General features: G+C 62.9%; 4 protein-coding genes across 7 annotated transcripts in view; 3 read left to right on the top strand and 1 right to left on the bottom strand.

The window, feature by feature from the left end:
- The window catches only part of RBM6 (RNA binding motif protein 6), a 51424-nt gene extending 48211 nt beyond the window's left edge, over positions 1 to 3213 (bottom strand). For 2 of the 4 annotated variants that reach the window (XM_072347091.1, XM_072347092.1), the window contains exon 1: positions 2955 to 3030. The gene's annotated coding sequence lies outside the window, so the exon portion shown is untranslated. Of the gene's footprint in view, positions 1 to 2954 lie in introns of all 4 variants that reach the window. The other 2 variants (XM_072347090.1, XM_072347089.1) reach the window with 2 other exon arrangements.
- A 139-nt stretch (positions 3214 to 3352) lies between these two features.
- On the top strand, positions 3353 to 8086 carry MON1A (MON1 homolog A, secretory trafficking associated). Its single transcript, XM_072347695.1, has 6 exons — positions 3353 to 3497; positions 4028 to 4169; positions 4393 to 4860; positions 5093 to 5858; positions 5978 to 6125; positions 6951 to 8086. The coding sequence occupies exons 2-6, from the start codon at positions 4043 to 4045 to the stop codon at positions 7089 to 7091; spliced, it is 1650 nt and encodes a 549-aa protein (XP_072203796.1). The 5' UTR covers positions 3353 to 3497; positions 4028 to 4042; the 3' UTR covers positions 7092 to 8086.
- A 697-nt stretch (positions 8087 to 8783) lies between these two features.
- MST1R (macrophage stimulating 1 receptor) lies at positions 8784 to 16450 on the top strand. Its single transcript, XM_072347009.1, has 21 exons — positions 8784 to 8883; positions 9324 to 10624; positions 11644 to 11832; positions 11915 to 12040; positions 12110 to 12280; positions 12411 to 12580; positions 12648 to 12825; positions 12914 to 13059; positions 13170 to 13331; positions 13434 to 13530; positions 13607 to 13819; positions 13893 to 14039; positions 14105 to 14261; positions 14446 to 14538; positions 14620 to 14841; positions 14917 to 14997; positions 15074 to 15255; positions 15330 to 15439; positions 15515 to 15680; positions 15761 to 15897; positions 15973 to 16450. The coding sequence occupies exons 2-21, from the start codon at positions 9404 to 9406 to the stop codon at positions 16226 to 16228; spliced, it is 4224 nt and encodes a 1407-aa protein (XP_072203110.1). The 5' UTR covers positions 8784 to 8883; positions 9324 to 9403; the 3' UTR covers positions 16229 to 16450.
- Positions 16451 to 21666: 5216 nt separating this feature from the next.
- CAMKV (CaM kinase like vesicle associated) lies at positions 21667 to 27739 on the top strand. Its single transcript, XM_072347014.1, has 11 exons — positions 21667 to 21825; positions 24215 to 24323; positions 24887 to 25018; positions 25216 to 25290; positions 25363 to 25501; positions 25587 to 25707; positions 26326 to 26401; positions 26468 to 26604; positions 26688 to 26766; positions 26845 to 26932; positions 27000 to 27739. Exons 2-11 carry the CDS (start codon positions 24229 to 24231, stop codon positions 27267 to 27269), a joined length of 1212 nt encoding a protein of 403 aa, XP_072203115.1. The 5' UTR covers positions 21667 to 21825; positions 24215 to 24228; the 3' UTR covers positions 27270 to 27739.
- The last annotated feature ends 103 nt before the right edge of the window (positions 27740 to 27842 follow it).

The raw sequence follows: 27842 nt of genomic DNA, 5'->3' as shown, positions 1-27842 counted from the left end.
GAAAGTATCTAGATAACAGAGTATGCTTTGCCAATAAATCATTACAGGCTCTGTTCCTCCAGCACTGCCCTAATCAAGCTGAGCGATAGGAACAGTACATGCTTTAACAGAGGGCTAAAAACCTAATCCACTTCCTCCCACCCGTAGCAAAGGTGAAGACTTCCTGAGGATTGCCAAAGTCAGGCCTCCAAGCAGGAAGCGTATCCATCTGCAGCAGAGCACAGCACAAAGTGATGCACTGATGCTCCCAGATCCGCTCCGGCTAATCCAGCTGCTGTGGTTTAGGAGCTTATCCCACACATCAATCAGTCTGAAACTGTTTGCCACCTTATCACAGTAAAGGGTGGATTCATATCAGTGAATGTGACAACAGCTCTCTCCTGCCAGTTCTGAACTCTGCTTACACACCAGACACCTTCACCCTGCCCAGATGAGTGCAATCTCCACCACCAACCCAGCCATGTGGAGCAGGGCTGTGCCCAAACACCAAGGTGAGGAGACATGGGGCTCACATGCTTCAACAAAATGAGTTCTAAAGCAAACTAACCCAGCTGCAGCAGTGTGGTGGAACAGATGGCATGGACAGTCACCACCAGGCACTGCTAAGAGCAAAGGAAAGCACACGACATCCCGTTTCTGCTCGCTTCCAAAGCTCAGCAATTCTGTACACACAGCAGGACAAAGGCACAGCAGGTGGCAGGTGAGCTCTGGGGCTCAAAGTGGTTACACATGGGCATGCACGGCACCACCTCCACATGGCAGCCTCAGGTCAAGGTGTGACAAAGCTCCTCTCCGTGACCACTGTGTGGATCTTTGGTAAAACCAGTGCTGCAGAAATAAGGTCCATCCAAACAGCCACGAAAGCCTCAGTGCCGGGCCCTTCGTGTTTCACATGGCTCCTGCTGTGAAAAGAACCTCCCTCCTCCCAGGATTTCCTCCTTAAACTCTACCATCTTTTCTTTAGCAGGAATGAACTGCAAGGAAGTGGATTCCTCCTTCCAAAAGGAGGTATACTTAACTCAGTGATCCCGTTTACTACCCAGCCTCACAAAGTGACAGCAAACCACAGCACAAGGACAGGACCTCCTCAGGCCTCCATCAACACCAAAGTCTGATCAACTGCTCCAAAAGATGCAGCAGGGCACTCCCAGCAACCCCCAGTCCCGTTGTACCAAGTGACCGTCAGCTCAGCTCCTGCCTCTCTGCTCACAACCACCCCTCACTGCCTGGCGTTACCTACAGAGGTGATGCAACCAGGCCCCAAGAACAGGCAAAAGGAAATCAAAGCAGATCTGCTGACAAATGCACATCTTTGGTAGAGCCATGAGCAGCGGCACAGCAGGAGGCCAAGGCAGGAGCAAGCTCCTAGCCCTCCCATTCCACAGTGCAGGCAGATGGGTCAGCATGAGTAAGGCTGTTTGTCAAAGTTGCACTAACAGAACCTGAGGAAGGGGCCAAGTCAACAGGAAAGTACAGCAAGAATCCACCCTCGAGTGCTAGGAGTTTCACACCAATTACTTCTGCCTTCCTTTGGTCACAGCTCTACATCTGAAGGAGACGGGATAAAGGATGCTTCAGAACGACAACAGCGCAGCCATAGAATGCACAATGTGGTCCAAGTCACTCACAAAGCCCAGATTTACAGCTCTTTTCAAGAGATAATAAGCTGTTATAATTATAGTGAGGATTCAGGAGGGCTGATGTGCATACTGAGAGCATGCATTATACTTCTCTCATCCTCCCCAGCTGGTTCTGCTTCCTGGTGGCAGAGACCCCAGAGAAGGCACAAAGGTGCACCCTAATCAAAGCATCACGGAATGGCCTGGGTTGTAAATGACCACGATCATCCGGTTCCAACCCTCCTGCCACGTGCAGAATCACCAACCATCAGACCAGGCCACATCCAGCCTGGCCTTGAATGCCTCCAAGGATGGGGCATCCACAGCCTCCTTGGGCAACCTGTTCCAGTGCGCCACCACCATCAAGGAAGCTCCTCTATGTCTGTAGCTCCTCCTGCAGCCCCACAGCCCCCCCCAGCACTCAGGGGACAGTCCAGGAGAGCTGTGTGCTCTGGCCTTCACACCCATAGTCTTCCTGAGGCAGAGCCCCCCTCCTTTCGATGCAGCCCAAACAGCCCAGCAAACACCGCTGCCGACCTGGGGATGATCTGGTTCTGCTTCCACAACCGAACACGCCAAGCCCAGCAGCAGACCCTGTTCTTTTGGATCTGCTGTGGAACAACACTGCAGCCAATTGAGATGAAGTAAGGCTGAGGAAAGGGAGAAAGCTCTGTGAAACCCCAGTATTATGGGAGATACAAATGAAAGCGTTGCCCCACGCTGCGGGAACTGAAAGCAGCCAAGGAATCTTCTTGCTTCGCTTTCAGAACTGAAGTTCTCAGACCTACGAGCATAGAAATAACAAACCCACATCCCTGAAGGGCGGAAGGGAAGCGAGAGAAATCCACGTTACTTGTGGTAGGCAGCAGGCGGGAGGTTTTCACTGTGAAACAAAAGGGTCCGTGTGCTCCTTCGTGTGTATTGCAAACAACGGGGTGAACTTCCAGGCCCATATGCCGTCACTCACGGGACTCGGCAGCACCCGGCGGTCCCTCCCGGCACCGCACCGGGGCACGGACGCGCGTTCCGCCCTCAGCTCCGACGCAGCGGCGGCTGCGGGGCGTTCACCGCACGATCGGGACCTCGGGATCCCCGCGGACACACGTGAAGGCCGCCGAGCCCGCAGCGCGGCCGGAGCGTCTCACCGTGCGCCCGCAGCCCCGTCCGCTGGGAACGCGGCCCGGCAGCCCGGAAACGGCCCCGCTCCGCCGCCCTCCCCACGCAAAGCTGCGCCCCGTCCCGCCGCGGGCCGCCCCCCGCCGCCCTCGTCTTCTTGCCGCCGCCGCCAACCCCCGCAGGGCCGGGCCGAGCCCGCGGTGCGGCGCCGCCCCTCACCTGCACCCCGCCGCGCCAGGCCCAGCGCTCCGCTGACGGGAACCGACAGTTCCGGTGCCCCCCCACCTTCCGGGTCCGCCGCGCGGCACGCCGGGAAGCGGAGTCCAACGGCAGCACTACCGCTCCCGGCAGGCACCGCGACAACGGAGGGGGCGGTGTCACGGCGCGGGGTCTGCCGGGAGACGTAGTGCCGCCGCCGCGGGAGCGAGCGCGGGGTGCGCGCGTGGGAACTACAGCCCCCAGAACTCCGAGCGGCGGCGGGGAAGGGGACGGGCCGGGGGGCGAGGAAGCGGCCGGAGGGCCCGGGCCCGGCCGGAGCCGGCGGGGAGGAGCGGAGCGGGGAGGGACGGGAGCCGCGATGGCAGCGGGCGGGGGGCGGGACGGGGCAGGGGCGGGACGGGGAGCAGCAACGGGCCGGGGAGCGGCAGCAAGTCGGAGCCGCGCTTAGGCCGCGCCGGGACGGGAGGAGGCGCGAAGGTCGCCGAGAGCCGCGCTGCGTCCTTCGGCCGACACGTCCTGCTTGCGCTGAGCGCCTGTGTGCATGTGAGTACGTGGGAGGCCGTGCCGTGTATGTATGTATGTATGTATGTACGTATGTATGTATGTGTATGTGTGTATGTATGTGTGTGTGTGTATGTATTAGTGTGCCCCCTCCCCACGGGCAGCCCCCCAGCACTCCCAGGCCCGGACCCGTCCCGTTCCCTTCCTGGGCCGCAGGGCTACAAACCCGCCGTGCTCAGACACCGCTGGTTCGGGCCGTGGCTCTGCGCCCTCCCTGCGCCCTCCGGCCGCTCCCTCACCCCCCTGTCCTGCTCCCTGCCCCCCCCCCCCCGGCTCCCTGCCTGGCTCTCCAGGCGCTAATCGGGGCCAAGCCTGGATGGAAGGTGCTGGGAGGGAGGAAATCCTGCTGGATTAGAGCGGCTCTGACGTCTCACTGAGCTCCGGTGCTGCGCTGAGCCGGCAGTGTGGGGACAAGGACACTGGCACTGCCCCAGCCCGGCAGATCGGAGGGTAATACTGTAGGGGAATACTGTAGGGGAATACTGTAGGCTGACGCTGTGGGTTCCACGCAGGTCCCACCCCAAGGAATGGCTGCGGATGTCCACAAGAAGAAAGGCTGGGAAGTGCCCAACGGGTCCCTGGTGCTGGGCGATGGGCAGCACGCGGAGCGCTCCGAGAGCCCCACACCGGGGCTGGCACAGGGGACCGAGCCAGGTAAGGGACAGAGCTCACAGTGGGGCTGAAGGAGGGAAAAGCAATTCCTCATCCTGCATATGTGGCTCTTTAGCAGGATCTGCACGTCTGGGTGCCGTGGGACAATAGTACCCCACCATCTCCTAAGGGGAAGGAGAGCTGATCCCTCCCTGATGCCCTCCGTCCCTTCTGCACCACCCATCTGTTGCGTTGGTGCAGGGTGGACGCTGATCCTTGTTTCCAGGTGCGGGCCAGGAGGGAGCCATGTTTGTGCACACCCGCTCCTATGAGGACCTGACGAGCCCTGAGGACGGGGGGGCTGCGGTGCGGAGCCGTGAGGAGAGGCGAGGGGAGCCAGCTGAGCCCACGAGCATGGAGCAGATCAGCAAGGACTTCAGCGAGCTGAGCACACAGCTCACAGGCATGGCCCTCGACCTGGAGGAGGAGATGAGACAGAGCCAGGAGGGGAAGCTGGAGCCATCCCCGCAGGCCACCCGCCATGACTCAGTGCTGTCAGGAAAGGAGGAGGAAGATGTGACCATGGACACCTGGCGCATGCATCGGAAGCATGTCTTTGTGCTGAGTGAGGCTGGCAAGCCCGTGTATTCCCGCTATGGGTCTGAGGAGGCTCTCTCCAGCACCATGGGTGTCATGATGGCCCTGGTGTCCTTCCTAGAGGCCGAGAAAAACGCCATCCGGTCCATCCATGCAGGTACTGTGCTGGGAGTTGGGACAGGGTGGTGACACAGCATGCGGTGTCCTGGCCCACATCATCCGGGGGTTCATGCAGCAGTGCTCAGCCCAAGTCCCTGCCACTGTGGGATATGTTAGCTGAACCCAGGGGCAGACTAGTGACTGGGGGGAGGTGGGAGCTTCCCCCTGCGGCCTTATGCACTCGGGCTTACATCTCTGTCCCCAACCCGTGGGGACTCTCTCCCAAGCAGACGGCTACAAGGTGGTCTTTGTGCGGAGGAGCCCGCTGGTGCTGGTGGCAGTGGCGCGGACCCGGCAGTCTGAGCAGGAGATTGCCCACGAGCTGCTCTACATCTATTACCAAATCCTGAGCCTACTCACCTGGACTCAGCTCAACCACATCTTCCAGCAGAAGCAGAACTACGACCTGCGCAGGCTCCTCGCTGGCTCTGAGCGCATCACTGACAACCTGCTGGACCTTATGGCCCACGACCCCAGCTTCCTCATGGGTGCCGTGCGCTGCCTGCCCTTGGCTGCCAGCGTGCGGGATGCCGTGAGCACCAGCCTCCAGCAGGCCAAGGCCAAGAGCTTGGTCTTCTCCATCCTCCTGTCAGGGAACCAGCTGGTTTCACTTGTGAGGAAGAAGGATCAGTTCCTCCACCCCATCGACCTCCATCTGCTCTTCAACCTCATCAGTTCCTCCTCCTCCTTTCGGGAGGGTGAAGCCTGGACTCCCATTTGCCTCCCTAAGTTCAACTCCAGCGGTTTCTTTCATGCTCACATTTCCTACCTGGAGCAGGAGATGGACCTGTGCCTCCTGTTGGTCTCCACTGACCGTGAGGACTTCTTCACAGTTTCCGACTGCAAGCGGCGCTTCCAGGAGCGCTTGCGGCGGCGAGGAGTGCACCATGCTCTGCAGGAGGCCCTGCGCACCCCCTTCTACAGCGTCGCCCAGGTGGGCATCCCTGACCTGCGGCACTTCATCTACAAGTCCAAGAGCTCTGGGCTCTTCACCAGGTAAGGACGCTGGCAGAATAACAGCTGGGGATGGGCATGGCTGGGGCATGGGCAAACCTTCTGCACAAATCCCCTTCTCCGGGGAAGGTGGGGGCTAATGGGGTACTGTGTTCCTGCAGCCCTGAGATCGAGGCACCCTACGTGCGGGAGGAGGAGAAGGAAAGGCTCTTGGGGCTCTATCAGTACCTCCACAGCCGGGCTCACAACTCGTCACGCCCCCTGAAGAACATCTACTTCACGGGCCCACGTGAAAACCTCCTGGCTTGGGTAAGGGCTGTCTTTAGAGTTGAGGTGACCCCAACCTCTCTGGTCCTGGGTGACATAATGCGCTCCAGCATTGTGGTCACCAGGATGGCCCCCAGCCCATGCACTGTCCTTTTGGGTGTTCCTGTGCTAGAGTGGCAGGGCTGCCATGTAGACTACCCTGCTGCTCATAGTGGGTTAGAAAGGATGTCAAGAGATCGAGTTCAACCCCCCTGTCAAAGCAGTACCCTACAATGGGTCACGCAGGTTGGCATCCAGATGGGCCTTGAATATCTCCTCAGGAGACTCCTTCTCCTCTCTAGGCAGCTTGTTCCAGTGCTCTGTCACCCTTACTATAAAGAAGTTCTTTTCTGTGTTTGTACAGGACTTCCTGTGTTCAAGTTTTAGGTCATTAATGCTTGTCTTATCCCTGCGCACCACTGAGAAGAGCCTGCCCTCATCCATTTGACTCCCTTTAGATATTCATAAACATTTCTCAGTCTTCTTTTCCCCAGGCTGAACAGACCCAGGTTACTCAGTCTTCCCTCAGATGGGAGATGCTCCAGGCCCTTCATCATCTTTGTGGCCCTCTGCTGGACTCCTAGGAGATCCTTGTCTTTTGAACTGGGGAGCCCAGAACTGAACACAGTATTCTAAATGTGGTGTTGACAGGGCACACTAGAGAGGCAGGATCACCTCCCTTGACCTGCTGGACACAGTTTTTAATGTCCCCCAGCTCAGAAGCTCCTGTTTCCCAATCCCAGTAGCCCATTGTGGACACACGCAGTGGCAGCTTCACGTGGGGATGTGTGAATTCATGGCCAGTATTTACACTATTTCTTTGCCCAGGTCACCAGCGCCTTTGAGCTCTACATATGTTACAGTCCTCTGGGGACCAAGGCGGGCGCCATCAGTGCTGTCAACAAGCTCATGAAGTGGATCCGCAAGGAGGAAGACCGGCTCTTCATCCTCACACCCCAGACGTACTGACAGGCGTTACCCAGAGCACGGTGCCATCTGGAGGACCCCTTCTGTGCTGGGGAGCTCATCTCTCTGGAAAGCCTGGGCTGTGAGCCAGGGGAAAAGGAACAGGGGACCCTGAGGTCATGGGGAAACTGCCCAAGCCGGGTGTGAGAGACAAGGTGCAAAGCTGCCCAGGTAATGTGGTGAGCAGGGCTTTCTCTCACCTGCAGGCAGTGCCTCCCTCATCTGGGGAGCTGCCCTTCCTCTGCAGCCTCCCGCTCCGTCCTTTCTGCTGCTGTGCCCACGGAGGGCAGGTGACAATGCCCAGCTGGGGACAGGACTGGCTGGGGCACTGCCAGCGCTGCTCCTCTCCCCACTTTGGGGGAGCTGGGCCCCCCAAGTGCTGGGCAGCTCCTGATGGTCTCAGAGCCAGGCTGGGAGCCAGCAGGTTTGTTCCCCTGGCACCTATGTGTGCCCAGTCCCTTTCCACTGCGGCCACGAGAAGGATGTCCTTGGGGATGCTGGGAAGCAGGGCAGCAGGCTCCTGCCTGTGGGGACACAGAGCAGCCCCAGTGAGGCTCGGGGTACTCGGATGCCACTCGGTGTGCTCGTGGTGCTGGCTCCAAAGCAGCAGCTGTGGTGTGCCCCCCCCAGAGCCCCAGCTGGCATGGGGCACTGATGTGTCTTCATTGCGTCATGGGGTCCCTTATCCTCCAAAAAGCAGCCCCTTGAGCCGGGCTTGCTGTGCGAGGACCACCTCCTCCCTGCTGTCCCCAGCTGCTCCCAGGCACTGGCATGGGGCTGAGCACCCTGCAGCACAGCGCTGGGCACGGCTCCCACCCCGCGAAGCACAGCCTCACCCTGTGCATAGGGATGGGCGTCCGGGAGGAGAAACCCCCTCGCGGTGACACCGAGGGGCCGGCAGGAACCCGGCAGGGCTAACGCGGGGGCTCAGCTCCCTTATTTATGCTCCTGCCAGATTGTAGTCGCTTGTCTTTGCTCATAAACATTATCTGGACCCGAATCGAGGCTCGGCACGTTAATGTTGGGTTGGCGGGGGCCATCTGGGGGTCCGCGGTCTCCGTTTGGATGAAATCTCGGGCGGAGCTGGAGCGGCAAAAGGCCCCGGGAGGAGCCGGCTGGAGCCAGCCATGTCGAAACCGGGAGGGAACCTCGGGGACGGAGGAAGGAGCGGTTGGGTAAGGCTCGCAGCCAGCAGCACTGCCGGGTTTACGCAACTCGGGCGGGCTGAACCCGATGGCGGCGGCCGCGAACCGACCCGGGGAGCAAAGTCCCGGCGGATGCGGACGCGGGGCCGAGCCCTGCCCAGGTGAGTGCCGGAGGAGCGCTCCGAGCGGGTGGCTGCGAGCTGCCCCGGGCGCACAGCTTGCAGGGCAAAACTGTGCGGTTCATCGGGTGAAAAACATCCCCTTTCTTCCGCGGGAGCAGCGGCGAGTCCTGCGCTGCCTGCGCGCAGCCCTCGAGCGGAGTTTGGGGAGGGAAGGGGGGCGGGGGGAAGCAGCCACGAGGTAAACGACGAGTCCCGGGGAAATAAGTTACACTTGCGGAACGGGGAAACCGATCCGACCCGCCTGCCTGGAAACCGGCCGTAACCGCTGCCCGGCCAGCTTTCCCCGCCCGCCGTCACCAAATCCTGCTGCGCCGCCCCCGGCACCCGGAGCCCCGCACGGTGCGGGGGTAGGAGCCGCCCCTCCCCGCCCTGCCCCGGCACAGCCCCGCCTTGCCCCGGCACGGCACGGTACGGCTCGGTACGGCTCGGCACGACAGGACTCGGCGCTGCCCGCCGCGCGGGGACCAGGTGAGCGGCCGGCTGGGCACGGCTCGGTACCGGACAGGGCGCGGTTTGGCACGGGACGGCCGCTGGGAGGGGCGGGCGGGGACGGCCGGAGCGGGACGGGGCCCGGCGGGGCGGGGTGGGGAGCGGCCGTGGGGCTGCTTGGCGGTCCGCGTGCGGAGGGTGGCTGAGGGCTCCTCCCAGTCCCGGGGTGTCCCCGCAGGGCTGGCCGCGGTCCCCAACCCTGCCCTGCTGAGCCGGAGGGGTCCCCAGGAGGGGCTCGGAGGGGCCGTACCCGATGGGATTTGTCACCTTCCATAGGCCTGTGGGACTTGGGGAGAGAGAGGTGCCATCCATCTCCAGGTCGGCACCTGGCACACGGCCATGGGGAACGCACGGCACATCTCGCTCCACATCCTCGCCCCGGTGCCGTGGGTAAAGCCCTTTCCCCTTTACTTCTGCAGATGCGATGGTGACCTGTCCTCCCCGCGTCCCGGCCCCTCCTGGTGCTGAGTGCCATCAGTAGCCCCGTGAGGGCGGCAGCATGGGGGCACGGTGCCCTTTGTGGTGCCTCCTGCTGCTCCTCTCCCCATCCCTGCTGCAGGCCGGCACCTGGCAGTGCCCCGGCATCCCTTTCAGCTCCACACGCAACTTCTCAGTGCAGTATACGCTGCCCAGCCTCGATGCTGGCAGCCCCGTGCAGAACATCGCCGTCTTCCCCGACCCAGCCACCATCTTCGTGGCCGTCCGCAACCGCATCCTGGTGGTCGATCCCGAGCTGCGCCTCCGCTCCGTCCTCATCACCGGCCCCGCAGGCAGCGCCCGCTGTGAGATCTGCCGCCTGTGCCCAGTCACTGCGGACGCCCCAGGGCCCGAGGATGTGGATAATGTGCTGCTGCTGCTGGACCCGGTGGAGCCGTGGCTGTACAGCTGTGGCGCGGCACAGCGCGGGCTCTGCTACCTGCATGAGCTGGAGGTGCACGGCAGCAAGGTCACCATCGCATCCACCCGCTGCCTGTACTCGGCTGCAGCCAACAGCCCCGTGTCCTGCCCTGACTGCGTGGCCAGCCCCTTGGGGAGCACCGGCACCGTGGTGGCCGACCACTACACCGCCTCCTTCTACCTGGGCTCCACCATCAACAGCAGCATGGCGGCGCAATACAGCCCTCACTCGGTGTCGGTGCGCAGGCTGAAGGGCACGCGGGATGGCTTCGCTGACCCCTTCCATTCACTGACGGTGCTGCCACGTTACCGGGACATCTACCCCATCCACTACATGCACTCCTTCACCGATGGGGACCACGTCTACTTGGTGACGGTGCAGCCGGAGTTCCCCGGCTCCCCCACGTTCCACACACGCCTGGTGCGGCTCAGTGCCCACGAGCCCAACATGCGGCACTACCGCGAGATCGTCCTCGACTGCCGCTATGAGTCCAAGCGGCGGCGGCGGCGGCGTGGGGCCGAGGAGGAGACGGAGCGTGACGTGGCCTACAACGTGCTGCAGGCTGCCCACGCTGCCCAGCCCGGTGCTCGCCTGGCCCGCGACCTCGGCATCGACGGCTCCGAGACGGTTCTGTTTGGTGCCTTCGCTGAGAGCCATCCGGAGAGCCGTGTGCCGCAGCACAACTCGGCTGTGTGCGCCTTCCCACTGCGCCTGCTCAACCAGGCCATCCGGGAGGGCATGGACAAGTGCTGCGGCACCGGCACGCAGACGCTGATGCGGGGCCTCAGCTTCTTCCAGCCGCAGCAGTATTGCCCGCACAGCGTGAGTCAGTCGGGGCCGTGGGGCTGGGGCCGGGTTGCACTGGGACCGGGTGGCACCCAGGTGTGGTGAGTCACCGCTCCCACCCCCCAGCTGCCTTATCGCGGGCTGCTGGCACTGGGCCCGGTGTCACCGTGTTTTAGGGCTATGCTGGTGTGGCAGGCTCTGGCTGTGCTCCCTGCATGGGATCCAGGTGTGCGGTGGGGCCCAAAGTGCCCTACCCTCTCTTCTTGCTGTCCCAGCCCCCGTGGCTGTCCCCAGCATGGCACTGTAGATGGCTTCCCTCCTCGGCTGTTTCTTTGCAGCAGGCGTGGGCTCATACTCCGCTGCACAGCTACTCCACCATCGCCCCGTGTGCCCAACCAGCTGCAGGCGGAAGTGTGCAGAGTCACCGGTCCCGCAGCGCCGCAGGGCAGGGAAGCACATCCCAGGGACGGGCCCCAGCACTGCTGCACAGCGGGGATAGGGCAGGGCAGCTGCTGGCACACATGGCATGAGCGTGCCTGTTCTCAGCCAGGGCGAGGCGCAGCCAGATCTCCTCCCTTTCCTGGCAGCATGCAGCAAGCAGCTCACCATCACTCTGTATCATGCTGCCGGGAAGAGGACCCCGGTCCTGAGCATTATGAGGGGATCTGGGAATGATTTTAAGGGCACACCAATGCTTCATATCCCCCTCTGCCCCAAGCCTTAGTGTGTTTCTGGGGCTGGCGCTGGGACAGCAACCCTGCAGTGCCAGAACTCATAACCACACACAGATGGGGAGAGAGGGCAGGGCAGGATCTGACGCTGCTTGGGGATGTCCTGGTGGGGGGGTCATGGATGCGTCATGCCCCCAAAAATCCCTGTTTCTCTGTTGCAGCCTAGAGGGGGGGTCAGCACATGCATCCCTGGTCTGTCTGGCCCCAAAATATCTCACATTTCAGAGCCACAATTGCTCCAGGGCTGACACCCACCCCTAAGGGTGCAGGGAGCTGGAGAGTTGTGGGGTGTTTTTGAGGTGCCCTCATTATGCTTGGCTGCAGGTGAACCTCTCGGCGCCAGTGACCAACACCAGCTGCTGGGACCAGCCCACCTTGGTGCCAGCTGCCTCTCACAAGGTGGACCTGTTCAATGGGCGCCTGTCCGGCATCCTCCTCACCTCCATCTTCATCACCGTCCTCCAGAATGTCACAGTGGCCCACCTGGGCACAGCACAGGGACGTGTCCTGCAGGTGGGTGCCAGCTGAGGCCAGGCAGGGTGCACGGTACCAGTCAGGTGCCTGGTGTGCTCACCTGTTGCCTGCCCCACTGCAGATGGTGCTGCAGCGCTCCAGCTCCTACGTGGTCGCCTTGGCCAACTTCTCTCTGGGGGAGCCAGGACCGGTGCAGCACGCCACAGGGCTGCAGGGACACTCGCTGCTCTTTGCTTCTGGCACCAAGGTAAGCCGGGCAGCAGGGCAGGGTGTGGGGCTGCGGAGCACCCTGCTCAGCCCTGCTCTGCATCCCCAGGTGTGGCGTGTGAACATCACCGGCCCCGGCTGCCGACACTTCTTGACCTGTGACCGCTGCCTGCGTGCCGAGCGCTTCATGGACTGCGGCTGGTGCGGGGATGGCTGCACGCGGCAGCACGAGTGTGCTGGACCCTGGGTGCAGGACAGCTGCCCGCCCATCCTCACTAATGTAGGTCTGAGCCGGGGGGGGAGGGATGCGGGGGAGAAGAGAGGGAGGTGGCACATGGGGACCCCCACCCTGGGCTGGGCATCAAGCCCACCGGTGGGGCTCCCTGTGGCCATCACTGCCTGTCCCACAGTTCCACCCCAGGAGCGCGCCACTGCGGGGCCAAACACGAGTGACACTCTGTGGCATGACCTTCCACTCCCCATCGGACCCCGCCGCACACCGCAGCCCCCCCGGCCCTTACAGGGTGACGGTGGGAGGGCGAAGCTGCACTGTGCTGCTGGATGAGAGTGAGAGCTACAGGTGCAGTGCTGGGGGGCACAGCGGGGACGTCCTTCCTGTCCCACCGCTGAGCCCCGTCACCCTGCAGGCCGCTGCCCACGTTCCGTCGCAAGGACTTTGTGGACGTGCTGGTGTGTGTGCTGGAGCCGGGGGAGCCAGCGGTGGCGGCAGGGCCGGCTGATGTGGTGCTCAATGTGACGGAGTCTGCTGGGACCTCGAACTTCCGTGTCCAGGGATCTGCCAGCCTGAGTGGCTTTGTCTTCGTGGTAATGTCCCCGTGCCGGCAGTGACACCAGCCCCCGCATGCCTTGGGTTGGGCATGGTGTTGGTTCACTGCCATCCTTATCTGCTCAGGAACCCCGCATCAGCACCCTGCACCCCAGCTTCGGTCCCCAGGGTGGTGGCACCCTTATGTCCCTCCATGGCACCCACCTCTCAGCAGGGAGCAGTTGGCGAGTGACGATCAATGGCTCCGAGTGTCCCCTGGATGGGCAACCCAGGTACGGTCCAACCATCATCGCAGCACAGCAGGGTCTGCTGGCACAGCTGTGGGCACTGGGATGCCCCTGTGGTCCCACTGTCCCTTCCAGCTCCTGTGCTATGACCCCAGCCAGGGCAATGGGGAGATCCAGTGCACAGCTCCTGCTGCCACCAGCCTGGGCGCAGCCTCTGTGTCCCTGTGGATCGATGGTGAGGAGTTCCTGGCCCCACTGCCCTTTGAGTACCGCCCCGACCCCTCCGTTTTGGCCATCGTCCCCAACTGCAGCTATGGGTGAGCATATGGGGACACCCCTGTCCTTCCCGCACTGAGGTGCTGAGCACAAGCACCCTGGGGACCGTGTGTGCCCAGTGCCCTGACCACGGCCTGCTGCAGGGGCTCGATGCTCACCCTCATTGGCACCCACCTGGACTCAGTGTATCGCGCCAAGATCCAATTCGAAGGCAGAGGTGGTGTGAAGACTGAAGCCACGGTGAGCAGCAGGGCAGGGAGCTGTCACCCTGGGACTGTCCTTGGTGCCATGCTAGCAGCCCCATGCCCGCCCACAGGAGTGCGAGGGCTCGCAGTCACCCAACTGGCTGCTGTGCCACAGCCCAGCCTTCCCCGTCGAGACCAAGCCGGTGCCTGGGAACCTGAGCGTGCTGCTGGATGGGGCTGCTGGCCGCTGGCTGTTCCATCTGCGCTACTTCCCCCAGCCCCGCGTGTTCACCTTCGGCGAGCGGTACCAACTGAAACCCGGCGATAATGAGGTTAAGGTGAATGTACGTAGGGGAGTGAGTCGTGCTGGGGGGTCACAGTGGGGCCGGCCAGACTCAGGGCTCTCTGTCCTGGCAGCAATTGGGGCTGGACTCTGTGGCTGGCTGCATGAACATCACCATGACGGTGGGGGGCCGGGACTGCCACCCCAACGTGCTGAAGAATGAGGTGACGTGCCGTGTGCCTCGTGACATGGACCTGTCCCCAGCCGGGGCCCCTGTGCAGGTAGGAACCCCCTGGGGTAACCCTGTCCATCAGCCCCCGGCCCCGCTGAGCCCCCATCCCCCCAGGTCTGTGCGAATGGTGCCTGCTGGGCACCGGGTTCCGTGCTGCCTGCCTCCTCTCTGGACATGGCTGCCAGCCTGGCCCTGGGCACCGGTGTCACCTTCCTGGTCTGCTGCATCCTGGCTGCTGTGCTGCTCCGCTGGCGCTGGAGGAAGAGGAGGGGTGAGTGCCACCGCTCACCGGGTGCCCCACAGCCATCCCATGTCTCTGGTGCTATACTGTGCCTGCGGTGCTACCCTCTGCCTATGGTTTTACCCTGTGCCTGCAGTCCCACCGCACATCCAGTGTGCCAAACTCATGCCCATTTGTCCCAGAGTCACCCCTACCCATGGTCTCCCACCTGCAGGTACGGAGAACCTGGAGCTGCTGGTGAACCCTGTCCGGAGTGAGCACCCCATCACCATCCAGCGCCCCAACATTGACTACAGAGAAGTGCAGGGTAAGCAGGTCTGGTGGGCATTGGGGTGCCAAGGCCATGCTGCCCCAGTGCCTGAAGTTGTCTCTCTCCCCGTCCTGGCAGTGCTGCCTGTTGCAGACAGCCCTGGCCTGCCCAGGCCCCATGCACGCTTTGCCGGTGCCAGTGCTGGAGCCGATGCTGCAGGTGGTGGCTCCCCGGTGCCGCTGCTCAGAACCACATCCTGCTGCCTGGAGGACCTGCGGCCAGAGCTGCTGGAGGAGGTGAAGGACATCCTCATCCCTGAGGAGCGGCTCATCACCCACCGCAACCGCGTCATCGGCAGAGGTGATGATGCACCCTGGGCACTCGGCCATAGCTTCACCCTCCAGCTCCACATCTCACCGCCACCTGTCCCCACAGGGCACTTTGGCAGCGTGTATCATGGCACCTACATGGACCCACTGCTGGGTAACCTGCACTGTGCTGTCAAGTCCCTGCACCGTGAGTAAGCACCTGTGCCGTGGCCCCACCGCACACAGCCCCGCAGCACACAGCCCCACGGCTCGGGTCCCCACAGGTATCACAGACCTGGAGGAGGTGGAGGAGTTCCTGCGCGAGGGCATCCTGATGAAGAGCTTCCACCACCCGCAGGTGCTCTCGCTGCTGGGGGTCTGCCTGCCCCGCCACGGGCTGCCCCTCGTCGTCCTGCCCTACATGCGCCATGGGGACCTGCGCCACTTCATCCGCACCCAGGAGCGGGTATGGGGTGCTTTGGGGTGACATGGTGAGTGCTGAGGACCAAGCACACCCTGCTCACCTCTCCCACCCTGCAGAGCCCCACGGTGAAGGAGCTCATCGGCTTTGGACTCCAGGTGGCCTTGGGTATGGAGTACTTGGCCCAGAAAAAATTCGTGCACCGGGACCTGGCGGCCAGGAACTGCATGTGAGTGCAGCTGGTTTCGGTGTCCCCCATCCTCAGTGCCCCGATAGGGTGCTGGCCCTGACCCCATGCCCGCAGGCTGGACGAGACGCTGACAGTGAAGGTGGCTGACTTTGGGCTGGCGCGGGATGTGTTCGGCAAGGAGTACTACAGCATCCGGCAGCACCGGCACGCCAAGCTGCCTGTCAAATGGATGGCACTGGAGAGCCTACAGACCCAAAAATTCACTACCAAGTCAGATGTTGTAGGTGCTCCCCCCGTCCCCACCCCCATCCCTCATCCCCTTCCTTGTCCCCTTGCCCCAGTGTGGCTCTCTGTCCACAGTGGTCCTTTGGGGTGCTCATGTGGGAGCTGCTGACACGGGGTGCATCGCCGTACCCCGAGGTGGACCCCTACGACATGGCCCGCTATCTGCTGAGGGGCCGGCGCCTGCCACAACCCCAGCCCTGCCCCGACACGCTGTGAGTGGGGCTGGGGAGCAGTGGGGAGGTGGGATCACCCTGGGCAATGCTGGTTCTGACACAGTGTTGGGGCAGGTATGGGGTGATGCTGAGCTGTTGGGCACCCACACCCGAGGAGCGGCCGTCCTTCTCGGGGCTGGTGTGTGAGCTGGAGCGTGTGCTGGCCTCGCTGGAGGGCGAGCGTTACGTCAACCTGGCTGTCACCTACGTCAACCTGGAGAGCGGTCCGCCTTTCCCCCCTGCCCCCCGGGGACAGCTGCCTGACAGCGAGGATGAGGAGGATGAAGAGGATGAGGAAGATGAAGAGGATGAGGATGCGGCTGTGTGCTGATGGGGTGCTCTGCACCATGGGTACGCTCCCCCAAGGGGGGCTGTGGGGCACCCACCCTATGGGCTGGGTGCTGTGTTCTGTGGGTGCTGTCTTGTGCTGTGCACTAAGACTGTGCCATGTCCCACGGGGTCCCCCCCACTTGGCCTCATGCTGGCTGGGTGCTGTAGGGCTCATCCTGCACCACTGGGGTGCTGTGGGCCCTGTGCCCAGCCCCAGCGCGGGCTGTGGGGAACCCTGATCTGACCATGTGCCCTGAGGGATTCTTGGGGCCTCCCTGGGGAAATTCAGCATTTTGGGGTTGATAAAAACCAAATGCTATTTTTCACCTGTTGGTGCTGTGTGCTCTGCCTGTGGTGGGTGCTGGGATTGGGGATGGGGTCACCAACTGCTCCTGTGCAGCCATGGGAGGGCACCTGCAGGCTGGCACTGGTCACCATCCCAGCCCATCCCAGCCCCATCCTTGTGCTGTTCCCCAGGTGGTGGAAGGGATGCTGGATGCCAAATTCCATGCTGTCTTTTGTGGCAAAGCACTGCCCTGGCAGCTGCTGCCTTGGGACATGCAAGGGGGGGTGCACTCAGGTGCGGGCAGGACCTGATGCAGGGATGTGGGTACATTGTGCTCCTGGCATCACAGGGACATGGGCATGGGGCACGGTGGCTCTGGAACCACCGGGTTTGGGGCACCACTGCCCGCCCTGCTTGGGGACCTGGTAGTGATGTTGCCAACCTCACCTCATTGCACCCTGAGGGTGCTGGGTGCTCCTGCACAAGCGGTGCCCCGGCCCTGTTCAATGGGGCATCCCCTGCCCAGCACCAGGCAGCTACTTCAGAGCCAGAGCTCTCAAAGCCAACGCTTTTTAATATTGATGGAGCGCATTTCCTCCCCTGGACGCCCTTGAACCTGTGGTTAACCAGCCCAATTAGGAAGCAAAACTCACCGGTTACAGCCATTAGAGTGTGTGCATCCCCATGGGGTGCTCTCAGTCCGTGGCAGAACGGGGCACACAGAGGGCCCAGGAGGGGACAGCAGTGATACCCTGCAGAGCAGGGCTGCCCACACACACCCCGCAGCCAATACCGGCAGGAACCAACCCCCCAGCTGCTCATGAGGCGGCACCGGAGCCCGGGGCCATGTCAGCTCCTATTAGTGAAGCTGTCCATCTCTCCCCCACACCTCACACCTGCACCGGCTGCTTTCAGCGGTGTATTTTTAGCCGCGGCTCCCAGCAGCGTTGCCTCAGTTTCCCCATGGTGGCAGCGTGCCGCGCCGTGCCCATCCGGCAGGCTGCAGCACAGCTCCTGGGTGTCCCGCTGCGGCAGCACGCCTTGCACACGCAGCACTTTACATGTTTTATTTGGGGAAAGTGCTGTCGTTAGCAGGGATTAATTATTAAAATCGGAGCCATCTCTAAGACGGGAATGGCTGCGCACGGGGCTGCGGGCACACAAGGAGTGGGATGCAGCCCTGCCGCCCTGCAGGGGAGGTGACGGTGCCTGGGAACATGCTGGGGTGGCATTTGCTGGCTGCAACGATGTGCACGCCTCGTGCTGGTGGCAGTTCTTCAGCATCACCCTGCCCTGCAAGAGATGGCAGCAGACAGCAGGTGGGGAAGGGCTGTTTGTAGCCTCTGCTCCAATGCTTGGGAGCAGCAGCACGGCGGCACGGGGCCAGGTGCAGAGCTAGCTGTGCTCGTGGTGCCTGCTAACAGCGCGCTGCAGAGGGGGCTGCCTGCACCCTGCACCTCATCCGCAGGGCTCCGTTCCCAGCAGCTCATACAGTCATAGAATGGCTTAGGTTGGAGGGGATCCAGTTCCACCCCCCTGCTGAGGTCTGGCTGCCCCCCCACCGGATCAGGCTGCCCAGGGCCCCATCCAAGCTGGCCTTGCATGCACCAGCTGCACCTCTCAGCTTGGTGTCACCCACAGACGTGCTGGGTGTGCACTCAATCCTGCTGTCTATGTCACTGATAAGGATGCTGAAGAAGAGTTGTCCCAGGAGAAACCCTGGGAGACAGCACTTGTCACCAGCCTGCACCTGGACACAGAGCCATTGAGCACAACCCTCTAGCTGTGGCCATCCAACCAATTCTTTATCTGTTGAGTAATCCAGCCTTCAAATCCATCCCTCTCCAACTTAGAGATAAGGATGTGGCGCAGGACTGTGTCAAAGGCCTTGCACAAGCCCAGGTAGATGACATCAGTTGCCCTTCCTTTGTCTACCAAAGCCATCACTCCATCACAGAAGATCACCACATTGTTCCACCAGCAGCTCAGAGCCCACCCTGCCATGAGGCAGCGTGTGATGCCCAACGTCCCTCAGACCAGCACCATACTGAGGACAGAATGAGAGCTCCCACTGCCCTGAGACCCTCCTCACCCCCACGGCACAGGGGGTGCAGGGCTCAGTCCAGATGGAGATAGCAGCCATCACCCTGTGCTCCTGCAGGGACCATCCCTGCAACCCTCTGCTGCTGCTGGCCATGACACCAAGGAAGAGCAGTGGGGTGGCAGCTGCTGCCCCTCTTTCGTTCCTGCCCTGCAGAATGGAGACGATGGGCTTTATTTGGCCCCAACGCCAGGCCGACATGCAGCGCAATTACTGCTGATTGCCTGCCGGTTGCCATGGTGATGGCAAGCACACAGGGATGTGGTGCTGCGTGGCACTTGAGTCATGGGCACGCTGAATCCCCCGTCCCCCACTCGTGTGTGTGGAGTGCAGGGGGCGGCCGTGGGACCCCAGCCCAGTACCCCCATCACCAGCAGGCACTGCAGGGATCTGGGTGGAGATGGAGCTGCCACCTGTGGGGTTACCGAGGTGAGGTGGGATGGATTGGAGAGGGCATAGGGTGAGAGTGAAAGGGGTGGTGGGATGGAATGGCTTAGGTTGGAGGGGATCTTAAAGACCATTGAGCTCCAACACCACCCCTGCCATGGGCTGGCTGTCCCTCAGCTCAGGCTGCCCAGGGCCCCTCCATAGCATGGGGCACCTCATGTTTGCCCAGGTCCCTGTGGATGGCATCCCTTCTGTTCCATCAGCTGCACCGCTCAGCTCGGTGTCACCCATAGATGTGCTGAGGGTGCACTCAGTGCCACTGCCCATGTCACTGATGTTAAAGAGCACTGGTCCCAGGAGGGACCCCGAGGGACAGCACTCATCACCTGGACACAGAGCCACCGAGCACAACCCTCTGGCTGAGGACATCCATTCAACTCTTTATCCAGGACATAATCCAGCCTTCACGTATGTCTCTCTCCAAGTTAGAGATAGGGATGTGGTGCAGGACTGTGTCAAAGGCCCTGCACAAGTTCAGGTAGATGACATCAGCTGCCCTTCCATTGTCTGCCAATGCTGTCACTCCATCACAGAAGGCCACCAGACAGGTCAGGCACCATCAGCCCCTGGCAAAGCTGTGCTGGTTGTCTCGGGTCACCTGGTCACCTCTCATGTGCCTTAGTGTGTCATCCAGGAGGATGCTCCATGACCTTCCCAGGCACAGAGGTGAGGTTTGCTGGCCTGGAATTTCCCAGGTCCTCCTTCCTCCCTTCCTTAGACATGGCAGCGATGTTTGCCTTCTTCCAGTCTCTGGGGGCACCTCCTGACAGCCGGGACTTTTCAAACACAATGGAGAACGGCTCAGCAGCTGCAAGAGGCCATTCCTTCAGAACCCTGGGATGCAGTAGTTGGGCAGCACACGGGGCAGCAGAACAGGGCACAGCAGGCACAAAAGCTCAGCAGAGCCCATTGCTGCACAGCAAAGTGCTGGCTGGGCTGGGAGCCCAGGCAGAGCCAGGGCTGGGGGCACTATGGGGGCCAGGGCTGTTTTGCTGCAGGCACAGAGCTGATGCCAGCAGGCAGAGCAGCACAGCACCGTTCTGCCCCTCGTGCACAGAGCAGCTGTGGGGCAGCCCTAGAGCAGAGCGGGCACTGCTGTGTAATTGTGAGTTACACTCCAGGTTCCCGGGTGGGCAAAGATTAATAACAGAGCCGTGCGCTGCTTCCAGGCTGTGTGATTAAACTCTTGATTAGAAGCTCAATGTACGGCGCTCTGCTAATTCCCCCGGGCTCACGCGCTGTTAATTACATGGTGTGCGTGGCAGTGAGGCCGGGGCCGTGGGGGCTCTGGGTCCTGACAGGGGTCTGTGAGCAGTCAGGGCCCTCCCCGTACTCTACGGCTGGACTGCAGGCAGTGTGAAGGGCTTTGGGAGGGCTCATGCTGTTGAGAGGCCATCACTCCTCTCTTGTTGCTTCTGGGAAGGAGGTGGGGGAGTGAGTGACGCCCCTGGCCTGCAACCAGAAGGATGGAGCCTGAGGGAAAGTGCCCAGCTCCAACAGGCTTGCACTCTTCCTATTCCATCCCATTCCACTCTGTTTAATCCACCCCACCTTGTGCTGTCCTATCCTATTTTATCCTATCCCATCCATCCCACCTTGTCCCACCTCATCCATCCCATCCCATCTAACCCATCCCATCCCATCCCATCTCCTCCACTGTCCTATCAGATCCTGTCCTGACCCATCCTATCCATTCCATCCCAGCCATACCACTCATCCCATCATGCCATCCCATCCATCCCATCCTATTTCATCCATCTACTTCCATTCCATCCATCCTATCAGCCCCATCCCAATCATCCCAATCCATCCTATCCATCCCTCTCTATCCCATCACACCAATCCTATCCAGCCCCTCCCATATTATCCAATCCATATTACCCATCCCACTCTACCTCATCACATCAATCCCATCTAATCCATCCCAATCCATCCTATCTCCTCTGAGCTGTCCTGTCCCATCCTATCCCATCACATCTCATCCACCCCATCCCACCCATTCTGATCCATCCCACCCCATCCTGTCCCATCCCACCCACACCATTCCATCCATCCCATCCCATCTGATCCCATCACACCCATTCCATCCAACCCACCTCGGTCCATCTTACTTCCTCTGTCCTACCCTGACCTGTCCTTTCACATCCCATCCCATCCATCCCATCCCAACCTCCAACCATCTCATCCACCCCATCCCCTCCACCCCATTCCAACCCATTACGTTCCACCCTGTTACGTCCAATCCCATCCCATCCCATCCCATCCCATCCCATCCCATCCCATCCCATCCCATCCCATCCCATCCCATCCCATCCCATCCCATCCCACCCCATTCCTGCTGCCCATGATGACACTCCAGTGGCTGCAGCTGTCCCAGCGCTCCATCCCTGCAGGTGTCCCCGCATCCCCCCACCCCGCACGGTGTCACAGAGGCCGTCGGTGATGCCACGCACCCCATTCCCACTCCCGTGGGTGGCGGCTCCCGCGCCAGGAGGGGGCGGGGCGCAAAGTTTGGGGTGACGTCACGGGAGGGGGCGGGGGGACCCCATCGGAGGAGGAGCGGGACCCGGCGGCCCCACCCCCCCCAATTGCCGCGCCGGGCGCGCGGGGCCGCGCCGCGACGGAGCGACGGCGGTGCTCGGCTCGGCTCGGCTCGGCTCGGCTCGGCTCGGCTTCGCACCGCTCCGCACCGCCCGGCACCGCGCGGCTCCCCAAGAGCGGCGGCCCCGGGCCGCGCCCCCCGTTGCTGTCGGAGAGGCGAGAGGTGAGAGCGGCGGGACGGCCCCGGGGGGATGCCGAGCCGAGCCGGGCTGAACCGTGCCGCCCTCGGGGCGTGGGGCTGCCGGGCCGGGCCGGGGGCGTCGCTGGGGTTCGCCATGTGTTGGCCCGGGGCTGCCCCTCCGTATCCGTGCCTCGTCCCCCCGTGCCGTGCCCGTGTGCGCCCCGACGGCCGCCCCGCGCCGCCCCCCGCTGCCGCCTTCCCCGACCCCGGCGGGCGGCCGAGCTGCCGTCCCGTCCCAACCCCGCTCCATCCCCGTCCATCCCATTCATCCCATCGCATCCCGTACCACCTCATCTCGTCCCGTCCCATCGCATCCCACCACACCCCACCCCATCCCGTCGCTGCCGGACAAGCTTTGTATCCCTCCCCGCCCGCTCTCCGCTGCTGCAGCCCCCAGCTGGCTCCTGGGCAGATGCCCCCTGGTTGAGGGGGCACCGGGCTGTGCGGACCCCCCCGGCTCCGACTCTGTCCCTATCCCAGGAGCTCCCTTTGGGTGCAGCGCTGCGGGCTCCCGTAGCCCCTCCGTTCTGCTGCCGCCCGCACTGTGGACGTTTGTGTCCGCTTTCCTCTGCTACAGCGCTCTCGTGGGATGCGGGGTGCAGCGGGGACCCTCTGGCAACGTGCTTGGGGGCTGCAGGTGGGATCGGGGCTGCAGGTGAAGCTGGCTGAGCTGTAGCTGGGGGTCCCCGAGCCGTGGGGCAGAGCCGGGCTCCGGGGTGCTGGGGGGATGCTGGTGAGGGCTGCACGGCTGCGTCATCCCGTCCGCACCCGGCCACCCACCTCCCGCTATTGTCTTACACCCGCTGTTGCTTCTGCTCCCAAATTAGCTGCTTCAGAAGGGGGGGAAGGGGGGGGGGGGCCGGCTGCGTGCGGGTGCCAGAGCGGCATCCAGCCTCCCTGCTGCGCCCAGCTCTCACCTGCAGGACATCCCGGAGGTGCTGACCCGGGGCAGGGGATGGTGCTCAGCCCGGCAGGATGGGACCCGCTCAGCCAGCAGGAACTGCTGGGATGGGCGCAGGTCAGCCGAGCGCTTGCAGAGGCAGCAATCAGACCCCTATCTGTCATCCCATCGGGTCCCTGCATGGCTCATCCACGCAGCACACCGGCAGCTCTCATCCCAGCCCTCCCAGCCGGCCACTGGCTGCAGGGACAGCCCTCGTCCCCTCGCCCAGGGGCAGTGGCATGGCACAGCCTGCGTTGTGTGGCACGGGGACACTCGGAGGAGTCAGGCAGGACATGTTCCCTGTTGGGCTGAGCCCAGGGAAGGCAGGGAGGCTTCAGCAGGTCTATAGCTTGGGGTTGAGTTCTTCTGCACCCGCGGGTGCTTTGCTTCTCTTTTGGGAGTGGGCGCACTCTGAGTGGGATGGGGCCGGCTGCTCTCACCTGGCACAGGCTGGTGCCCTGGTGCTGCACAGTGAGGTGCTCCCATCTCGCAGGCAGGGCTGGATGGAGGCAGCGAGCGCACGAAGGAGCATCCCCACACCCCTTCCTCTCTGTCCCCACACCCCCCTCGGGGTCACCCACCCCAGGGATCATCCCAGTGCCCGGACATGGTGCCACAGACAAGGCACCCATCCGGGGCCGGCACAGTAGTGCCGGGGCTGCGCAGCGCAGCAGGTCGGGTGCTGCGGGTGCTGCCCGTCCCTGCCCCCGCCGCAGGATGTGCCGCTTTCTGCATCTTCAGCTCCCATCGCCATAGCAACAGGCTCAGCGCTTGGGTACCCGCCGCGCCGGCTCCTGCATCCCGCTCCGCCATCCTGCCACCGGGACCGGGGTGGCGGGTGCTGCCAGCACGGTGCGGTGCAGCACGGCACGGCTTGTCATGCTGGGAGCTGGGGGCGATGGGTGCCTCCGGCACCACACCAGCATCCTGTTGGATGTCCCGCTCAGGCTGAGCGGGGCCACGGAGATGCTTCTCTTTCTGAAGCATCAGAAAATAACAGCCGTTCAAACTTCCTCCCTGAACGGGATGGGAAAGAGGAAAAAAATCACTTTCTGGGAATAGGTTTTTTTGGCAGCAAGCTCCAGAGAAGGGTCTGGGATTGGAGGGTTCCTGCTGGGAAGGCAGAGGGCACAACACCATCCCCGAAGGGCAGGGTTACAGCATGCAGCAGGCGATGCTCGAGCTGAAGAAGCATCACCACAGGGCAAAGCGGGGCTGAGGATCCAGTCTACTCGCCACACCGCCCGGCGAGCTGCCCATGGCTCTGCCTATGGAATAAATTTGTTACCAAGCTGCAAAGCAGGCTGGTGGGGCAGAGCGGCCGGATGCCACAGGGATGGGCTGCACTCTGGTCAGCTTTTATGCTGCTCAGGAGGGACGGGTGCGGGCAGCGGGGCTGGGGCTCTCACGGCTCCTCTGCCTCTGCAGCACTGGGCCCTGCGATGCCGTTTGGCTGCGTGACACTGGGGGACAAGAAAGACTACAACCAACCGTCCGAGGTGACCGACAGATATGACCTGGGCCAGGTCATCAAAACGTGAGTGCGTCCCTGCCCAGCCCCGGCAGTGCCCATTGGGACCCCCACCCTGCACCGCTTGGGGAGCTCGGTGCCTTTGGGGCTGGGGTGCGTTCCCTGCAACGAGCGCCGATTCCAGGAGGGTTTTGCCGTCTGCTCTGAGCACAGAATCGCTGCCGGTGCTGAGGCTGCTGCTGCTGCTCGCCGCAGCCTGGCGCCTGCGGTTAACCCTCCCTCCTCCCTCTCAAATATCTGCTGGGATTGCAGCAGTTCCTCAAAATCGCGGCTCCCTGGTGCACTTCCCGAAGGCAGGACCGTCTGCTCTGGCGGCGGCGGAGGAAGGGGCTCTGGGGAAGTTTTCTCACCTCCTGCTTTCTCAAATGCGGCGTTAACAGTAGTGTGGAGGAATGCTGCTGTGCAGCTCAGCATTGATAGTTCTGCAGCATCCATCCGGCCGTGAGCTCTGTGCAGGGACAGGGGCCATCCTGCAGGATGCTCCGGGAGCCCATGTAGAGGGGAAGGGGCTTTTTCTTGACCCTCTTGCTTTCCTTATGCTTTGCTTATCCCTTGCTGATTCCTTGAAGGGAGGAGTTCTGTGAAATCTTCCGGGCGAAGGAGAAGTCGTCGGGCAAGCTGTACACCTGCAAGAAGTTCCTGAAGCGGGACGGGCGCAAGGTGCGGAAGGCAGCCAAGAATGAGATCATCATCCTGAAAATGTGAGTGTCGGGGCCGGGGGGAAGGTGGGTCGGTCCCCACGGATGGTCGGGCAGCACCCATCCATCCATCCATCCATCCATCCATCCATCCATCCATCCATCCATCCATCCATCCATCCATCCACCCACCCATCCATCCATCCACCCATCCATCCATCCATCCACCCATCCCCACCACCGTCCCATGGGCACCGCAGGGTGAAGCACCCCAACATCCTGCAGCTGGTGGACGTCTACATCACGCGCAAGGAGTACTTCATCTTCCTGGAGCTGTAAGCATGGCGTGGGGAGGAGGGTGGGCGCTGTGCCGCGGGGCCACCGCAGCCTGCTCTTGGCACCGGCAGGGCCACGGGCCGGGAGGTTTTCGATTGGATCCTGGACCAGGGCTACTACTCAGAGAAGGACACCAGCAACGTCATCCGGCAGGTGCTGGAGGCCGTCGCATACCTGCACTCCCTCAAGATCGTTCACAGGAACCTCAAGGTGGGCGCTGGGGGGTCCCTGGTGGGCACAGGCACCTATGGGTGCTGGTGCAGCCCCATCACTCTCACATTCCCTGTGCTAACAGCTGGAGAACCTGGTGTACTACAACCGCCTGAAGAACTCCAAGATCGTCATCAGCGACTTCCACTTGGCCAAGCTGGAGAACGGCCTCATCAAGGAGCCCTGCGGCACCCCTGAGTACCTGGGTGAGGGCAAGCTGGGTGGGCACATAGAGGGGGTGGGGGGCACAGACTGCCTGTCTCAGGGTCAGCGTTCTGGCAGGTCCCTGCCCTCCTAGTGGGTCCATCACGATGACCCTGGGTGCTCCTGATAAGTGTCCATCAGTCAGGGACCCATCCTGGGTGCTCCTGGCAGTTCTCTCCCATTCCCATCACCCTGCAGCTGATGCTGGCTGCACTCTGGGGGTCCCTCCTTCTCCCCAGCACCCCAGGCACCCATCCTAAGTGCTCCCATCGGGTCCCTGCTGCTGCTGCTGACTGCTCTCTGTGGGTTCCTGTGTGTCCCTGGTGGGTTACTCCCACTTCCCATCACACAGAGAAGCAATCAGATCTCACAACAGGTCCCTCCTGCTCCCCATCACCCCAGGCACCAATCCTAATTCCTCCCTATGGGTTCCTCCTGCTCCCCATCATCCCAAGTACCCACACTGGGTCCCTCCTGCCGCTCACGGGTGACCTGTTGGGACACACCATGCATGGCCACCCTGGAGAAGTACAGGGGGATGGGTTTCCCAGTGGGGGAACATGGTGTCTGGAGACCCCAGAGCAGGACAGGTCCCCCTACCACCATCCTGTGTTCTGTAGCTCCGGAGGTGGTGGGACGGCAGCGGTACGGGCGGCCGGTGGACTGCTGGGCCATTGGTGTCATCATGTACATCCTGTGAGTGCAGGGTTGGGGTTGGGGTGCTCTGGGTTGGGTGGAGGGCACTGAACACACATCCTGCAGGCTCTCGGGGAACCCCCCCTTCTACGAGGAGGCAGACGAGGATGATTATGAGAACCACGACAAGAACCTCTTCCGCAAAATCCTGGCCGGGGATTACGAGTTCGACCCACCCTACTGGGATGACATCTCACAAGCGGGTGAGCCCAAGTACCTGCAGAGGGGGGAGAAGGGAGGTATGGGGTCCCTGCGTGTCCCCCCAGCGCTGACCATGTGACCCCAGCCAAGGAGCTGGTGACACGACTGATGGAGGTGGAGCAGGACCAGCGGATCACGGCAGAGGAGGCCATCTCCCACGAATGGTGAGGGGCGGCAGGGGCACGGGGGGGGGGCTGGGGAGGGCAGTGAGGGCCGCTCACCGCCCCTTTACTCCCCCCCAGGATCTCTGGCAACGCTGCTTCGGACAAGAACATCAAGGACGGCGTCTGCGCCCAGATCGAGAAGAATTTCGCCAGGGCCAAATGGAAGGTGGGTGGACGCGGCCCCGTGCCTCAGTTTCCCCCCGGGGGGTCCTGACGGCCTCTCGCCCCCGCAGAAAGCCGTGCGAGTGACCACGCTCATGAAGCGGCTGCGGGCGCCCGAGCAGACGGAGTCGGCCCCTGCAGCCACCGCCACCACCGCTGCCACCACCGCTTCCACCGCCACCACCACTACCGCCACCACCGCCGCCGCCGCCGCTACGGACGCCGCCGCCCCCCCGGCTCCCGGCACGCCGCCCGCCGCCAGCCCGGCCGCCGACACGTGTAACGGGGCCGGGGACGCCGCCGCCGCCGCCGCCGAGGCCCCCAGCGAGCCGAGCGGCTGAACGGCAGCGCTGTTCATAGCCCCGGCATGGCCCCGCACCCCCGCCTGCGCCCCACTTTTCTACGTGCCCCCAGCGGAGAGCGGGGCAGCGCCCTGCATGGAGCCCGTCCTCTCCCGGTCCCCGCCGCTCTCTCAGTCTGTCCCCCGCCGCCTCCCCCGCCCCCTCCCACCCCCCAACCCCGGGGATGCTCAGAGATACCCGCGGGACGCCCCCGGGGATGCGCGCTCACGGGCCGGGCCCGAGGCGGGACGGAGGAGGGATGGGGGTCGGGGGGGTGTCGGTCCCTCCGTCGCTCCCCTCCGACCCGCCGCCTCCCGGGGGAAGGAGGGGGGCGGAGCACAGCGGGGTCCCCGAAGCGCTGCGCCCGGCCGGCCCCATATCGCCCCCGCTTCCCCCCCCGGGCCGCTGCATGCCGCGCCCCGCGGCCGCTGTATGTCCGGCAAATAAAGACCCCGCCGAGGGCAAACTGAGACGGCGGCAGCGCCGCCCGCCTCCGTGACGGGTCGCCGCCGGGGTGGGAGTGTTGGGCCGGGGGGGGGGGGGGGCGGGTCTCGAGGAGGGCTCGTGTCCGAG

This window comes from Excalfactoria chinensis, chromosome 12 (assembly GCF_039878825.1).
Source record: "Excalfactoria chinensis isolate bCotChi1 chromosome 12, bCotChi1.hap2, whole genome shotgun sequence".
Lineage (NCBI taxonomy): Eukaryota > Metazoa > Chordata > Aves > Galliformes > Phasianidae > Excalfactoria > Excalfactoria chinensis.
Note: the sequence above shows the minus strand (reverse complement) of the source record. Positions and strands in the feature narration are given on the sequence as shown.